The 19,500-nt window shown below is 36.0% G+C and overlaps 1 protein-coding gene across 1 annotated transcript; it reads right to left on the bottom strand.

The window, feature by feature from the left end:
- Positions 1-4,072: 4,072 nt before the first annotated feature.
- Positions 4,073-18,107, bottom strand: LOC105440849. The gene is made up of 3 exons (XM_030986450.1): positions 17,992-18,107; positions 17,445-17,537; positions 4,073-6,424 (listed from the first exon to the last, which is right to left on the bottom strand). Exon 3 carries the CDS (start codon positions 6,380-6,382, stop codon positions 4,073-4,075), a length of 2,310 nt encoding a protein of 769 aa, XP_030842310.1. The 5' UTR covers positions 6,383-6,424; positions 17,445-17,537; positions 17,992-18,107.
- Positions 18,108-19,500: the final 1,393 nt, after the last annotated feature.

Raw genomic sequence — 19,500 nt, 5'->3', positions numbered from 1 at the left:
TATTTCTTATGTATGTCTTGGGTTTAGCACCGTCTCTAAATTACAAATAAGATTGCTGCTGCAGTGTTAAAATACTTTAAATAAAAGATAATATCCACAACTTATTCTCTGTTGTAAATGCCAATTGAACATTTATTTTGCGAGTTCAACATCAGTGAAATAACAAAATAACTGGTAGACATGCACTTCACTTAACAGGGAAATCTTCTCAGCATTCTTGAAGTTGAAGCCAATGCAATAGCCCTATTAAGAGCTGTGGAGACAGTGCTGGCAGTTTACAATCTCAATTGTTTTCCTAAAAAAGCTACAATTTGTCAACTTTTTAACCATCAAACTTGAAAAAGAAAAATACAATTTGAAAAAATGTTTGAAATCTAAAAAAAGCACTGCACAAATTTCACCTTCATTCTTATAATGGATTAAATCACAAGCTATACACAAATTGCAGGCAGTGAAGCAAATCTTTTGACCTTAAAAAGGTTTCATCCATGCTCTTACTTTATAGAGTTGCATTATCTATCTATCCATAATTTTTAACTGCAACTCAACACAACTTGCTGTCAATCCAGTTCAAATTAAGACTTCATTGCAGTATGTGCCAAGAAGAATATAGTCATTGAAACACATCATGTGCTATATGCAAAGTAAAAACACAGTATATGTAATATCAATTCAACCCATTTTAAAGGTTTTATGAATTGAATTTGTACAGATGTTTGATATAAACTCCTCAACGTAAGTTTGGAAACTTTGAAATACAGATGCATTTCTCAGAAAGTTGAAACATATTTGCATATTAGTAAAAGCTGTAGTCTTCTCTACAACGCCTCGTTTGTGACAATCACTTATTCCATGCACAGCAGAGTAATCAATTATCATCCTTGAAACATGAGAAGGTTTGGAAAAAACAAACACATATTTACCATGAAGATTTGCATAGTGATATATGTGACAGGTGGGATGAGAGATTTGAGCAAATAAAGGGTCATTTGGGAGAAGAAAAAAAAAACGCTTTAACTCATATACAACATTATGCAAACATGTTTCAAATTTTTCAGAAATACATACCATGTGGATGTTTACTCAGAAATCTGTGGAAATTAACTTGGAAAAATACGCACAATTGGCAATCATTACAAAACTGAAAACAACATGCCATTGGACGTGGCCTCTTGTCAGCAAACTTGTCCTAAAATCAGGAGACAAAATATTTGTGATTTTTCAAATATGAGATTGAAAATTAACTGAAAATAAATGTTTGAACATAAAATCAACAATTTCAGTCAATTATCATTATTTTCTCCACTTTTTTAAAAACTAATCCAGACACCCAAATAAAGCATTTATAATTTTCTCAAATCTACATCGACTGGATAACAAATTACATCAACAAATCATCATGTGCTATATGCAAAGTATAAACACAGTATGTGTAATATCAATTCAACCCATGTTTAAAGGTTTTATGAATTGAATTTGTACAGATGTTTGATATACAGACGCATTTCTCAAAAAGTTGAAACATGTTTGCATATTAGTAAAATCTGTAGTCTTCTCTACAACGCCTCGTTTGTGACAATCACTTATTCCATGCACAGCAGAGTAATCAATTATCATCCTTGAAACATGAGAAGGTTTGGAAAAAACAAACACATATTTACCATGAAGATTTGCATAGTGATATATGTGACAGGTGGGATGAGAGATTTGAGCAAATAAAGGGTCATTTGGGAGAAGAAAAAAAAAACGCTTTAACTCATATACAACATTATGCAAACATGTTTCAAATTTTTCAGAAATACATACCATGTGGATGTTTACTCAGAAATCTGTGGAAATTAACTTGGAAAAATACGCACAATTGGCAATCATTACAAAACTGAAAACAACATGCCATTGGACGTGGCCTCTTGTCAGCAAACTTGTCCTAAAATCAGGAGACAAAATATTTGTGATTTTTCAAATATGAGATTGAAAATTAACTGAAAATAAATGTTTGAACATAAAATCAACAATTTCAGTCAATTATCATTATTTTCTCCACTTTTTTAAAAACTAATCCAGACACCCAAATAAAGCATTTATAATTTTCTCAAATCTACATCGACTGGATAACAAATTACATCAACAAATCATCATGTGCTATATGCAAAGTATAAACACAGTATGTGTAATATCAATTCAACCCATGTTTAAAGGTTTTATGAATTGAATTTGTACAGATGTTTGATATACAGACGCATTTCTCAAAAAGTTGAAACATGTTTGCATATTAGTAAAATCACTTATTCTATGCACAGTTGAGTAATCAATTATCATCATTTGAAAATGAGGTTTGAAACAAAACATACCATATTTACCATGAAGATCTGCATAGTGATATATGTGACAGGTGGGATGAGGGATTTGAGCAAATGAAGGGTCATTTGAGAGCAAAATAACAGCGCTGTAACTCATATGCAACATTATGCAAACATGTTTCAAATTTTTCAGAAATATATACCATGTGGATGTTTAATCTAAAATCTGTGGAAATTAACACAATTGGCAATCATTACAAAACTGGAAACATGCCATTGGATGCCATTGGATGCCATTAGATGAAAATAAATGTTTTTGCATAAAATCAACAATTTCAGTCGTATTATTTTCTCCACTTTTTTTTTTTTTGGAACTAATCCAGACACCAAAATAAAGCATCTCCTTGGTAAACTTTCATGCAGAATATACAGTAGCAACTAAATTTTAGTTTTAATTTTTTGTATTAAAGTAGGTCCTTGAGTTTGTTTTCATAACCCATGATGCATAAACTCAAACTTGGGAATGACATTTTCAAAAAAATATTTGTCAATGTTTTGGACAATAGGTACGAGTTTGAAACAACTGAGAGTAGTAAATGAGGTTCAAGTGCCTGGATTAATGTTACATTAAAAAAAAAATTTCCCTGTAAAGTTACTTTATAATGGTGGTCCAAAAAATTGGGTAAAAAGCAGGTTTTTTGTGTGATTTAAATGGAGTCACCAATGGATTTATTGTGTAATTTCCTGTCAGAAAATGTATACACTCATGCACTTCCCATCAGAGTTGTTCACGAGTTACAAGATAAAACATATTGGATAAAACATTATCCCTCCACCACCCTTAATTGATGTACTTGTACAACATATTTACATGAGACAGTCAACCAATGGTATCAAGTGAAATCACAGGGACTCATGATAGATGAAGCATTTGGTTGATTTGGAAACATCAGGTGTCAGTGTTACATCCGCAAATCAACGAAACCAACATAACAATTCTTGGATATCCATCACCAAATGCTTTGAATGCAGGACATTTCTTTTACTGTACAGATTTCTTAAACTTAATTAAAATAATAGGAAACACTTACTTTCTGATAAAAGAAAAATGAAAATGGGCAATTGAGTATTGAGACAACACTGACACATACCATAGGTAAGGTATTTGATAACCTGAAAGGCCAGTATTTCAAAATTCATTCCAATATTATTGGAAGCATCTACCAACTGCACTTGGTGTAGAGGTGTTCTGTGTAATAATCAACCATGATGTGATTTGCAGCATGTACCATACTGATACTGAATTTAGGTAAAATATGAACTCTTTTCCCTAAACTAAAACCTATATCAAATTTTTGTAGTAACACTTCAATACAAACAAAAAAAGAAAAAATGGTACAAAATGCAGGTATGTCGCAATTAATTCAGCTGTCAAAGGAGAGGTCCATCCACAACACCCTGCTTACTTTTTCACATACATCTTTTCCTTCTTCTGCAACCTCTTCCTTTCAAGTTGGTTTAAAGTATGGACTTTGAATTTAACTTCTTTCCAGTTCTTGTCTTTCAGCAGTCCCTTACTCTTTTGTATGATTTGTAATCCAACCAGTTTTCCTGGCACAGTTTTAGTCTTCAACATTTTCTTGACTTCTTCCCTGGATTTGAGATATTGTGTCTGTTCATCTGTCCACCTGTTGTATTTTCTGCCTACACGCTTTACTTTTGCTTGGGTACGTCTGCTTACCTCTTCAAAGACTTCAGACTCTTCACTGTCACTAACTACTGTTTCTGCATCGCTTCCTCCAGGGCTCTTGTCTACACTGATCACGAGGTCCAGTCTCTTCATCACTATATTCAGTCTGTGTGTCTCCCGACATTGTTTGGTCGGTTTCATCTAGATCTACAGTGTCGTCTGGACTCAGCTCAATTTCCTCAAGTGACTTTCCAGCATATTTGTGCATTTCACCTTTTGCAGATATTGTGAGTAGTTTGCTAGCCTTTGCCAACAGCAGGACATCTTGCGGAAGTCTGTAATATTCTCGATGAATACGAACATCATGACCCATCATATTGGCCAACTGCTCTAACTCATGATCATTTAAGTTCAGCAGCTGGGACGTAGTTGCTATATGTTTCCGTAGTCGTGTACACCTGACATTTTCTGGCTTCATAAGATCTGCCTTATCAGTAAGTGTTTTCATTGCGTCACAGGCTCTGTACGGAGTACTAGCAGTGTCACATGCTCGAGAGAATATGTATCTGCGTGGCTCATCATCTCTTTGCCTTTGGTCATGGTAGTCTATTATCATATCCACACTCTGTTTTGTGTTTTCAGTCAAAAAGACTGGAACTCCCCTTCCTCTCTTGCCTCTGACCTTTACCATCTTCAGCCGATTCATTGCTGCCTTCTCTGACATTGTGAGAGTCTTGAAAATTTCATCATGGCATATGTCAGTCTTGGTGATCTGCTCTCTGTATTCATCTACTTTCATTCTTTCTACTTCCCCAGGTCGTCTTCTATTGTATGTTACAATTTGCGCTAGAGTTACATTGGCCAAATCTCTGTATAGATCTGGTGACATGCCAGCTTCTTCTATGTCTGTCTTTATTTCTTTCTCTGTTTCTGCAAGATACTTGTTAAATTGAACAACATCTTGTGTGAGAGGCAGTGTCCTAGGGTTTTTCCAATTCTTCTCGGTGCGCTGCTGCAGTGCAGAGGAAGTCACATGAATGTTCCACTCATCAACAAGCAACCTTTCAAATTCATTGACCGTCTTCACATGGTCTTCCATATGTTGTCTGGTATACTTGCCCCTGACAACCACCACCAGGTCTTTAAGAAATGGTCCAAGCTTGAGAGCAGTAGAGTATGCCCCATGTTTTTGTGTGCCTTCATCATATTTGCTTACAACAAGAGAAGCCTTAACTACAGTATCAAATTTGCTAGGAGTAAGCATGTCTGACGCATTTACAATACTTGTGTCAATGCTTCTTGCTGCTTGTAGAACTTTTGCGACTGTCCTCATTTTTTCTCTGCATGTTTCTTCCTTCTTAGCAGAATTGCTTTTTCCTAAGTGATTCTGTCCAACACCAAGGATGTCTTGATCATTTTTTATTATTAGTGATATATCATTGCAACCCATTGAATCAACTGCTCTGCGACATTGACTTGTTGTGCTATGCTTCATAGGTATAAGAGCTCTACCACTTTTCACATGCATGTTTTTGTTTGTTGCATTGTTCTTGCTTCCATCTTTTGCTTTACAATTTTTTCTGTGAATGTACAGGGAATGAATATGGTAATATCCGTAACAATAAGAGCATGGGACGTAATCATTCACATCATATTTCGCTTTATATTTAGGCCTCTTTGTTACTTTTAAATCCATTGCTTCTCCAATGTGTACCTTTTGATTGTGCTCAAAGTCCCCTAATTTCTTTATTTTTGACCATATTTGCGTTTTTCTGTTATCATCAACTGTTGCCTGGGCTTCTGCAACCATTGACTCATCTGTGTGCTTTCGTAACAGATGGCGTTTAAGCTGTGACTGCTTCTTACCGCAATATAGACAGTATGAATATGAATCCCATTTCCTTGGTCCGTTGGGTTTTGTATTTGATGCAGCTACATATGGCTCATCTTCTTTGTCACTGTCACTTTCTACTATCGCAGGTGCCTTTTTTCCCAGTTTTCGATTAGACTTGATATCACCATCACTTTCTACCAATTTCCTCTTTCCATTGGAGTTGATCTCACTGTCACTTTCAACCATCACAGGTGCCACATATGGCTCATCTTCTTTGTCACTGTCACTTTCTACTATCGCAGGTGCTTTTTTTCCCAGTTTTTGGTTAGACTTGATATCACCATCACTTTCTACCAATTTCCTCTTTCCATTGGAGTTGATCTCACTGTCACTTTCAACCATCACTGGTGCCACATATGGCTCATCTTCTTTGTCACTGTCACTTTCTACTATCGCAGGTGCTTTTTTTCCCAGTTTTCGGTTAGACTTGATATCACCTTCACTTTCTACCAATTTCCTCTTTCCATTGGAGTTGATCTCACTGTCACTTTCAACCATCACAGGTGCCACTTTTTTCTGTTGTCTGTTGGAGTTAATTTCCTGAAAAAGCAAATACAAGAGGCACAACTTTAATTCATTTGGGTGTTTTACATGCTGATGGCAACGAGAGTAAAGTTTAATTGTGACTGAAACTTTCGGTACAAATTTTTATTTTTTCCTCTTTATTTTTCACATTTGATGAGATATTCAGATATACTGTAATCCTGGATACAAATCTGGAATATATCTTTACAATGATGTGTATTTTTGAAAAGTCAACAATAACTAGAGATTATTCGGCTGCATGCAGTCGGCAGGTATTATTCCGCACCCGGGTCCAATTTGTAAAGACACCAGGTATGGGGCCCCGCGAATTTTGAACGCTGATCATGACCCAAAATCTGATAAGTTTATCAGTGCGCAATAATACATACTTTAAGTTACATCAATATCCAATGAGCCATTGTCACATTATCACTAAGCATGATATCTCATGACCTTCGACCTTTCAACCCTGAAATCTGATCAGTTCATTGGTGCCTTATTAACAGATACCTCACCAAAGCCCCATCAATATCCAATTAACCACTTTCAAGTTGTGGTAAAACACCAAGTATAGGGCCATGTGACCTTTGACCTATCAACCCTGAAATTTGATCAGTTCATTGGTGCCTTATAATATATACGTCACCCAAGTTATATTAATTTCCGATAAACCTTTCTCAAGTTATCGTTGTCCAGAGCTCAAGTCAGACATATTTCAGGCCCTGTGACCTTTGAACCCTGAAATCTGAGCAGTTTATTGGGGACTTATGATACATACTTCACCCACATTACATCAATATCAAATAAACCATTCAAGTTATCGTGGTCAAGAGCTCAAATCAGAGCTCAAATCAAATCTGATATCAAACATCCGATCAGCCGGTCATAAGTAATCACGCTAACAAGAAGCGGTAACGGACGGACAATCCAAAAACATGATGCCTCTGGCACCACCTTCGGTGTGCGAAGGCATAAATATGTCAACATTTTACATTGAATTAAGGCTCAATAGACACATGCTTGAGTATACTTCTTCTTTTTTTTACTAACAATTTACACCAAAATTTTCAACCTGGGGCAAAATTTTACAGTAATTTTTAGAATAAAGTGCTGGGCAAGATCATTGTCACCATTGAAGTTATAGGGTAAACTGATGAAATTGTCACTTCATATTATTTCAGTGTGTCATGCACGAGTCATTACTCTAGATACGAGCCCCAATCAAAAATTCTCTGTACCTTCCCAAAGAATTTTGTCCATACAAAAGCAATTTGTATGGTGGTAGGTGGTACAATAATATTAGACTTTGTTTTGCAACAGTTTCTCACACTTAAGGTCATAATGTCCCACAAACCCAAATTTGTCCCAGGAGGGGGCATGGGGGTTCACATTTGTAATTTTGGTGAAGTCCTACCATTGGTCGATGAAGCATGACATAAAAAATAATACTTACAAAATGTCTGACATTGCAAATGTATTCACCAATTCAACACCCTATTTGTTTTACATTGCAAACAAACCAATTCAACACCCCATTTGTTTAACAAAGCAAATGCACCTATTCAACATTCTATTTCTTGAACAGTGCAAACACACCAATTCAACACCCCATTTGTTTGACATTGCAAATACACCTATTCAATACCCAATTTGTTTAACAAACCAAATGCACCCATGCAATGAAACCTTCTATTTCTTCAACTGTGCAAACACACCAATTCAACACCCCATTTGTTTTACAAGGCAAATGCACCTAATGAAACATTCTATTTCTTCAACTGTGCAAACACACCAATTCAACACCCCATTTGTTTGACATTGCAAATGCACCTATTCAACATTCTATTTCTTCAACTGTGCAAACACACCAATTCAACACCCCATTTGTTTGACATTGCAAACACACCAATTCAACACCCCATTTGTTTGCCAAAGCAGATGCACCTATTCAACATTCTATTTCTTCAACTGTGCAAACACACCAATTCAACACCCCATTTGTTTGACATTGCAAACACACCAATTCAACACCCCATTTGTTTGACAAAGCAAATGCACCTATTCAACATTCTATTTCTTCAACTGTGCAAACACACAAATTCAACACCCATTTGTTTGACAAAGCAAATGCACCTATTCAACATTCTATTTCTTCAACAGTGCAAACACACCAATTCAACACCCCATTTGTTTGACATTGCAAATACACCTATTCAATACCCAATTTGTTTAACAAACCAAATGCACCCATGCAATGAAACCTTCTATTTCTTCAACTGTGCAAACACACAAATTCAACACCCCATTTGTTTTACAAGGCAAATGCACCAATTCAACACCCCATTTGTTTGACAAAGCAAATGCACCCAATGAAACATTCAATTTCTTGAACTGTGCAAACACACCAATTCAACACCCCATTTGTTTGCCAAAGCAAATGCACCTATTCATCATTCTATTTCTTCAACTTAGCAAACACACCAATTCAACACCCCATTTGTTTGACATTGCAAACACACCAATTCAACACCCCATTTGTTTGACATTGCAAACACACCTATTCAATACCCCATTTGTTTGACAAACCAAATGCACCTATTCAACATTCTATTTCTTCAACTGTGCAAACACACCAATTCAACACCCCATTTGTTTGACATTGCAAACACACCAATTCAACACCATTTGTTTGACAAAGCAAATGCACCTATTCAACATTCTATTTCTTCAACTGTGCAAACACACCAATTCAACACCCCATTTGTTTGACAAAGCAAATGCACCTATTCAACATTCTATTTCTTCAACTGTGCAAACACACCAATTCAACACCCCATTTGTTTGACAAAGCAAATGCACCTATTCAACATTCTATTTCTTCAACTGTGCAAACACACCAATTCAACACCCCATTTGTTTGACAAAGCAAATGCACCTATTCAACATTCTATTTCTTCAACTGTGCAAACACACCAATTCAACACCCCATTTGTTTGACAAAGCAAATGCACCCAATGAAACATTCAATTTCTTCAACTGTGCAAACACACCAATTCAACACCCCATTTGTTTGACAATGTAAATACACCTATTCAAATCCCATTTGTTTGCCAAAGCAAATGCACCTATTCAACATTCTATTTATTCAACTGTGCAAACACACCAATTCAACACCATTTGTTTGACAAAGCAAATGCACCTATTTTACATTCTATTTCTTCAACTGTGCAAACACACCAATTCAACACCCCATTTGTTTGATAAAGCAAATGCACCTATTCAACATTCTCTTTCTTCAACTGTGCAAACACACCAATTTAACACCCCATTTGTTTGACAAAGCAAATGCACCCAATGAAACATTCTATTTCTTTAACTGTGCAAACACACCAATTCAACACCCCATTTGTTTGACATTGCAAATACACCTATTTAATACCCCATTTGTTTGACAAAGCAAATGCACCTATTCAACATTCTATTTCTTCAACTGTGCAAACACACCAATTCAACACCCATTTGTTTGACAAAGCAAATGCACCTATTCAACATTCTATTTCTTCAACTGTGCAAACACACCAATTCAACACCCATTTGTTTGACAATGTAAACACACCAATTCAACACCCCATTTGTTTGACAAAGCAAACGCACCCAATGAAACATTCAATTTCTTGAACTGTGCAAACACACCAATTCAACACCCCATTTGTTTGCCAAAGCAAATGCACCTATTCATCATTCTATTTCTTCAACTTAGCAAACACACCAATTCAACACCCCATTTGTTTGACATTGCAAACACACCAATTCAACACCCCATTTGTTTGACATTGCAAACACACCTATTCAATATCCCATTTGTTTGACAAACCAAATGCACCTATTCAACATTCTATTTCTTCAACTGTGCAAACACACCAATTCAACACCCCATTTGTTTGACATTGCAAACACACCAATTCAACACCATTTGTTTGACAAAGCAAATGCACCTATTCAACATTCTATTTCTTCAACTGTGCAAACACACCAATTCAACACCCCATTTGTTTGACAAAGCAAATGCACCTATTCAACATTCTATTTCTTCAACTGTGCAAACACACCAATTCAACACCCCATTGTTTGACAATGTAAATACACCTATTCAAATCCCATTTGTTTGCCAAAGCAAATGCACCTATTCAACATTCTATTTATTCAACTGTGCAAACACACCAATTCAACACCATTTGTTTGACAAAGCAAATGCACCTATTTAACATTCTATTTCTTCAACTGTGCAAACACACCAATTCAACACCCCATTTGTTTGACAAAGCAAATGCACCTATTCAACATTCTATTTATTCAACTGTGCAAACACACCAATTCAACACCATTTGTTTGACAAAGCAAATGCACCTATTTAACATTCTATTTCTTCAACTGTGCAAACACACCAATTCAACACCCCATTTGTTTGACATTGCAAACACACCTATTCAATACCCCATTTGTTTGACATTGCAAATACACCTATTCAATACCCCATTTGTTTGACATTGCAAATACACCTATTCAATACCCCATTTGTTTGACAAAGCAAATGCACCTATTCAACATTCTATTTCTTGAACAGTGCAAACACACTAATTTAACACCCCATTTGTTTGACATTGCAAACACACCTATTCAATACCCATTTGTTTGACATTGCAAACACACCTATTCAATACCCCATTTGTTTGACATTGCAAACACACCTATTCACTACCCCATTTGTTTGACAAAGCAAATGCACCTATTCAACATTCTATGTCTTCAACTGTGCAAACACACCAATTCAACACCCCATTTGTTTGACATTGCAAATACACCTATTCAATACCCAATTTGTTTAACAAACCAAATGCACCCATGCAATGAAACCTTCTATTTCTTCAACTGTGCAAACACACCAATTCAACACCCCATTTGTTTTACAAGGCAAATGCACCTAATGAAACATTCTATTTCTTCAACTGTGCAAACACACCAATTCAACACCCATTTGTTTGACATTGCAAATGCACCTATTCAACATTCTATTTCTTCAACTGTGCAAACAAACCAATTCAACACCCCATTTGTTTGACATTGCAAACACACCAATTCAACACCCCATTTGTTTGCCAAAGCAGATGCACCTATTCAACATTCTATTTCTTCAACTGTGCAAACACACCAATTCAACACCCCATTTGTTTGACATTGCAAACACACCATTCAACACCCCATTTGTTTGACAAAGCAAATGCACCTATTCAACATTCTATTTCTTCAACTGTGCAAACACACAAATTCAACACCCATTTGTTTGACAAAGCAAATGCACCTATTCAACATTCTATTTCTTCAACAGTGCACATCACACCAATTCAACACCCCATTTGTTTGACATTGCAAATACACCTATTCAATACCCAATTTGTTTAACAAACCACATGCACCCATGCAATGAAACCTTCTATTTCTTCAACTGTGCAAACACACAAATTCAACACCCCATTTGTTTTACAAGGCAAATGCACCAATTCAACACCCCATTTGTTTGACAAAGCAAATGCACCCAATGAAACATTCAATTTCTTGAACTGTGCAAACACACCAATTCAACACCCCATTTGTTTGCCAAAGCAAATGTACCTATTCATCATTCTATTTCTTCAACTTAGCAAACACACCAATTCAACACCCCATTTGTTTGACATTGCAAACACACCAATTCAACACCCCATTTGTTTGACATTGCAAACACACCTATTCAATACCCCATTTGTTTGACAAACCAAATGCACCTATTCAACATTCTATTTCTTCAACTGTGCAAACACACCAATTCAACACCCCATTTGTTTGACATTGCAAACACACCAATTCAACACCATTTGTTTGACAAAGCAAATGCACCTATTCAACATTCTATTTCTTCAACTGTGCAAACACACCAATTCAACACCCCATTTGTTTGACAAAGCAAATGCACCTATTCAACATTCTATTTCTTCAACTGTGCAAACACACCAATTCAACACCCCATTTGTTTGACAAAGCAAATGCACCTATTCAACATTCTATTTCTTCAACTGTGCAAACACACCAATTCAACACCCCATTTGTTTGACAAAGCAAATGCACCTATTCAACATTCTATTTCTTCAACTGTGCAAACACACCAATTCAACACCCCATTTGTTTGACAAAGCAAATGCACCCAATGAAACATTCAATTTCTTCAACTGTGCAAACACACCAATTCAACACCCCATTTGTTTGACAATGTAAATACACCTATTCAAATCCCATTTGTTTGCCAAAGCAAATGCACCTATTCAACATTCTATTTATTCAACTGTGCAAACACACCAATTCAACACCATTTGTTTGACAAAGCAAATGCACCTATTTACATTCTATTTCTTCAACTGTGCAAACACACCAATTCAACACCCCATTTGTTTGATAAAGCAAATGCACCTATTCAACATTCTCTTTCTTCAACTGTGCAAACACACCAATTTAACACCCCATTTGTTTGACAAAGCAAATGCACCCAATGAAACATTCTATTTCTTTAACTGTGCAAACACACCAATTCAACACCCCATTTGTTTGACATTGCAAATACACCTATTTAATACCCCATTTGTTTGACAAAGCAAATGCACCTATTCAACATTCTATTTCTTCAACTGTGCAAACACACCAATTCAACACCCATTTGTTTGACAAAGCAAATGCACCTATTCAACATTCTATTTCTTCAACTGTGCAAACACACCAATTCAACACCCATTTGTTTGACAATGTAAACACACCAATTCAACACCCCATTTGTTTGACAAAGCAAACGCACCCAATGAAACATTCAATTTCTTGAACTGTGCAAACACACCAATTCAACACCCCATTTGTTTGCCAAAGCAAATGCACCTATTCATCATTCTATTTCTTCAACTTAGCAAACACACCAATTCAACACCCCATTTGTTTGACATTGCAAACACACCAATTCAACACCCCATTTGTTTGACATTGCAAACACACCTATTCAATATCCCATTTGTTTGACAAACCAAATGCACCTATTCAACATTCTATTTCTTCAACTGTGCAAACACACCAATTCAACACCCCATTTGTTTGACATTGCAAACACACCAATTCAACACCATTTGTTTGCCAAAGCAAATGCACCTATTCAACATTCTATTTATTCAACTGTGCAAACACACCAATTCAACACCATTTGTTTGACAAAGCAAATGCACCTATTTAACATTCTATTTCTTCAACTGTGCAAACACACCAATTCAACACCCCATTTGTTTGACAAAGCAAATGCACCTATTCAACATTCTATTTATTCAACTGTGCAAACACACCAATTCAACACCATTTGTTTGACAAAGCAAATGCACCTATTTAACATTCTATTTCTTCAACTGTGCAAACACACTAATTCAACACCCCATTTGTTTGACATTGCAAACACACCTATTCAATACCCCATTTGTTTGACATTGCAAATACACCTATTCAATACCCCATTTGTTTGACATTGCAAATACACCTATTCAATACCCCATTTGTTTGACAAAGCAAATGCACCTATTCAACATTCTATTTCTTGAACAGTGCAAACACACTAATTTAACACCCCATTTGTTTGACATTGCAAACACACCTATTCAATACCCATTTGTTTGACATTGCAAACACACCTATTCAATACCCCATTTGTTTGACATTGCAAACACACCTATTCACTACCCCATTTGTTTGACAAAGCAAATGCACCTATTCAACATTCTATGTCTTCAACTGTGCAAACACACCAATTCAACACCCCATTTGTTTGACATTGCAAACACATCAATTCAACACCCCATTTGTTTGACATTGCAAACACACCAATTCAATACCCCATTTGTTTGACAAAGCAAATGCACCTATTCAACATTCTATTTCTTCAACTGTGCAAACACACCAATCAACACCCCATTTGTTTGACAAAGCAAATGCACCTATTCAACATTCTATTTCTTCAACTGTGCAAACACACCAATTCAACACTCCATTTGTTTGACAAAGCAAATGCACCCAATGAAACATTCAATTTCTTGAACTGTGCAAACACACCAATTCAACACCCCATTTGTTTGACAATGTAAATACACCTATTCAAATCCCATTTGTTTGCCAAAGCAAATGCACCTATTCAACATTCTATTTATTCAACTGTGCAAACACACCAATTCAACACCATTTGTTTGACAAAGCAAATGCACCTATTCAACATTCTATTTCTTCAACTGTGCAAACACACCAATTCAACACCCCATTTGTTTGACAAAGCAAATGCACCTATTCAACATTCTCTTTCTTCAACTGTGCAAACACACCAATTCAACACCCCATTTGTTTGACAAAGCAAATGCACCCAATGAAACATTCTATTTCTTTAACTGTGCAAACACACCAATTCAACACCCCATTTGTTTGACATTGCAAATACACCTATTCAATACCCAATTTGTTTGACAAAGCAAATGCACCTATTCAAAATTCTATTTCTTTAACTGTGCAAACACACCAATTCAACACCCCATTTGTTTGACATTGCAAACACACCTATTCAATACCCCATTTGTTTGACATTGCAAACACACCTATTCAATACCCCATTTGTTTGACATTGCAAACACACCTATTCAATACCCCATTTGTTTGACAAAGCAAATGCACCTATTCAACATTCTATGTCTTCAACTGTGCAAACACACCAATTCAACACCCCATTTGTTTGACATTGCAAACACACCTATTCAACATTCTATTTCTTCAACTGTGCAAACACACCAATTCAACACCCCCATTTGTTTGACATTGCAAACACACCTATTCAACATTCTATTTCTTCAACTGTGCAAACACACAAATTCAACACCCCATTTGTTTGACATTGCAAATACACCTATTCAATACCCCATTTGTTTGACAAAGCAAATGCACCTATTCAACATTCTATTTCTTCAACTGTGCAAACACACCAATTCAACACCCCATTTGTTTGACAAAGCAAATGCACCTATTCAACATTCTATTTCTTCAACTGTGCAAACACACCAATTCAACACCCCATTTGTTTGACATTGCAAATACACCTATTCAACACCCCATTTGTTTGACATTGCAAACACACCAATTCAACACCCATTTGTTTGACATTGCAAATACACCTATTCAATACCCTATTTGTTTGTTTCATTGGTGAATTTACATTGTCAAACAAATAGGGTGTTGAATTGGTGTGTTTGCACAGTTGAAGAAATAGAATGTTTCATTGGGTGCATTTACATTGTCAAACAAATGGGGTATTTAGGTGTATTTGCAATGTCAAACAACCCTTACAAAAAAATGTTCAATGTTATGCCGCCACGCTAATGTTCTTTGGCAAGACATTGATCTACATTTGCCACACTACACCCAGGTGAAGTAAATGGGTACCTGGTAGGAATTGATTCCTTGAAATGCTGGAGCGCCGTATGGCAGCCGTGCTAAAGCCAGGGTAATAATCGGGAGCGCCAGGAGGGTCAAATCTGACTGACATGAGCGCTATACAAGAACCCACTATTATACCAATGGTATACCATTCGGAAGTACCACTGAAAATACCATACAGATACCATTCACAAACGCCATTTAAATACCATTCGGATACCATTGAGATTACGCTCGCTACGCTTGAATGGGCACCCTTCATCTACCAGTGAAATACGATTCAACCTAATAATAAGTTAATATCTTACCAATTGGCTAATTCCTTTGTCAGCCACGTCCCCACCCCCTCCCACCCCAGTAGAAACAAAATAAAAGGGGGGACATGAATAACAGTGTCAAGAACATAAAAAAAAAATCAGAAGTAGAATGAAAAGAAGAAGAAATAAGGGAGCAAGAAAAAAGGAAGGAATAGCATGAGAGGAAGGAGAGGAGGAGAATGAGGAGAAGGAGGAGAATGAGGATCGAGTTAGAGAGGAAGGGGGAGAAGAGGAGGAGAAGTGGAAACAAAGAGGAAGGAAATACACCACCCCACTAGAAATGAAATAAAAGTGGGGAAATCAATAAAAATAGCTTTGAGAAAATTACTCAAGAACATACAAAAGAATGACAAATATAATGAAAAGAAGAAGAAGAAGAAGTAATAGAGCAAGAAAAAAGTACAGAGTATTATGGAAAAAAACAGGAAGAGAATATGAGGGTCGGGGAAGAAAAGCATTAGTAGAAATAGGAGGAGATGAACGCGGAGCAGTAGGAGAAGGAGAGGAAGGAGGAGAAGGAGGAGGAGAGGAAGAAGGGGAAGGAGAATGAGAAGGGGAAAATCGGACAGGAGAAGGAGGAGGAGCAAAGAGATAATTGCCTGAAAGACATGTAAGTGAAGATTCAGAGTAAGAAAAGGGGACAGGATGTAGGGAAAGAGAATGAGAAAGAGAAGATGAGGAAGAAGAAAAAGTAACAGGAACGGGAGGAGTATGAGGAAAGTAGTTGAAAGGAAGAGAAAGAGCAGATGTGAAAGAAGAGGAAGGAGAAATTGAAGGAGTGGGAGGTGGGAGGGGTGGTTTTAAGGAAACTACAGGTAGTGAATGGAGCTGTGGGCACAGATTAAAAAGAAACCCAAACCCTCAAGTCAACAAGTTTGAAATCAAAGTTCAGACAGAATAAAACAAGTCAGCACAAATGTGAATGGAATAATAAAGTTATGGCTATATGATTTTTCTATATGACATTTTTGACACGACCGTATAGGTATTGACATTAATTTGTTGACAACTCTCAATATGTTTTGTTCACGATTAATTTATGCACCTGCTATCGTGATTTATATGTTTTCTATCGACTTTGTCTTCACTCATGTTTGTTATATTTGTTATGTGATATGATTTTTGCCAAAAAAGATTAACAAATAGGGTTATTGGGTTCAATGATACATAGAAACAATGAATATTCTTACCCTATTAGAAGCCTTGTTTCTCAAACTTCTTGGGAAGAATTCTTCTTCACTTTCTTCTTCACTATCCGGTGTATATGAACTGCCTGACTGTGACTGTAAGAAAGAAACAGGAATATTTTGTCATTCTTCTTGATTATGGATGTTTTTTTTTTTTTTGTATTTTTCAAACTGATTCTACGTGAAGAGGATGTAAAAATAAAAAATAGGAAGATGATCAGATCAAACTATTAGATATAAGTAAACACTAAGATTTACAAAATTGGAAAGAAACAATTAGTATATAACAAGGGTTAATGAAAAAGAGCATAAAGCCTTGTTGAATGTTTGATTCTAAAGTAAAGTACATAAATATCACTTAAAGGAGAAAAGGGAAGCAGATAGTACAAATACTTGTTTTTTTAAAGAAGAAGAGTAGAATCAATATGAAAAGACAAGAAGGAAGGGTTCGTTTTCCTTTAAATAAAGAAGTTCTTACCCATCTTTCTGACTTCCTAATCCGTTATTCTTTTTCATTGCAATCTCACAATTTAAATAATGAAGTTCTTACCTGAATTTTCAAATCCCTAATCCTTTCTTCTTCTTCCTCCGTCCTCCTCTGTTCCTCCTCTTCTTGTCTAACTCGTTCTTCCCTCTTTCGTTTCTCGGCCTCCCACTCAGCCTCCCACTCAGCTCCTCTCTCAAACGTTTCCGTTCTGCTGTATTCACCAATTGCTCTGCCGTCTCACGTTCCCTCTGTCTGGCAGCATCCTCCTTCATTGTTTCAAAATATAAGATCATTGGATAATCATTATAATTAGTGGTGGTTTGAAGTTTTGTCCCCTTACAAATACGTATATCAGGCTTACCAAAACACTTTACTTTGCAGACAAAATAATTTGTGTGAATTATGCTCAACTTTTTATTCTTCATTTGAAAACAAAATTGAATATAGTAAGTAAGTAGTAAGTATTAAAGTAGTCTCTAAGCGCTCTAAGCAATAGTAATCATATACTCTAGCTTTTTTTTCTTTTCAGTGGAAAAAAGATCTACTTTCACCAAAAAAGTAGGCCACATTTTATAGGCTTTCAGCTTTCATATGAATAACAATTTAAACTCAGATCACATGTTGGCTTGCAATCATCCTCTTTCACATTCACATCTGTCCCAGATGGTGGCTATTGGGAAGCAATATTAGAGATTTGAACGAAAATGTAGAATGCAATATTAACCTAATTAAAGCTCTGTAATATCTTTTTTTATGTAAAATAAAACAAGGTCATCATAAAAGTAGCTTAAACATTGTGAGGTCCATATTTGTTAGGTTTCTTTTATAGCGAGTCTACACATTGTAAGGTTCATTTTTGTTAGTTTAGTTTAGTAAAACTTTCTTTGCACAATGTTATACATTGTTAGGTCCATGTATCTTGGTTAAGCTATACAAAGTTCAGCAAATCATAACATTGGCTTATTCCATGGTAATAAAGGTTCCACCTTATTAGGTTACGATCATTTGAAATTATCTTGGAAGTCACCTTTGCTAGATTATTTGATCAATTGTAGACACTGTTGGTTCCACTTTCATTGATTTAGGTAGTTTATCAAGTCTATGCTGAGTATTAAAGGTATCTTTCTTTTCCTTTAAAACTTTAGCTTAGACCATCAAAAACACTTGAAGTGAGGTCCACTTTGTCAGCTCAGTATAGCACATTTACAAATTATAAGGTCCACCTTTGTGTATTAAGTTAGCAGTTTTAAAACACTGAATTAATTCTTGAATGTCAGAAAGTAGGTTAGTGGCTAATTTACCCATTCTAAGGTCCACCTTTTAGCAAATCTATATATGAGAATAACAAACGAAACATGTACCTGTCGCCATGGTAAGTTGTCAACGCATAATCGTATCTCAATTCAGCACCAGGTCTAATATCCACTAATGCAAATAAGCACAGATGTGGAAGGCTAGAACCACTTGACTGGTTGAATGTGACTTTCTAATTACACAGTTTGGGTGGATGTGATCGTCATTCACCCACCTTGCCAGGCATGAATCTTCCATCTGACGCATCAATACTGGAAA

Source organism: Strongylocentrotus purpuratus, unplaced genomic scaffold (assembly GCF_000002235.5).
Source record: "Strongylocentrotus purpuratus isolate Spur 01 unplaced genomic scaffold, Spur_5.0 spur5_scaffold_15, whole genome shotgun sequence".
NCBI classification, from domain to species: Eukaryota; Metazoa; Echinodermata; class Echinoidea; order Camarodonta; family Strongylocentrotidae; genus Strongylocentrotus; species Strongylocentrotus purpuratus.
The sequence above is the reverse complement of the archived record's forward strand: the minus strand, read 5'-3'. Positions and strand labels throughout refer to the sequence as shown.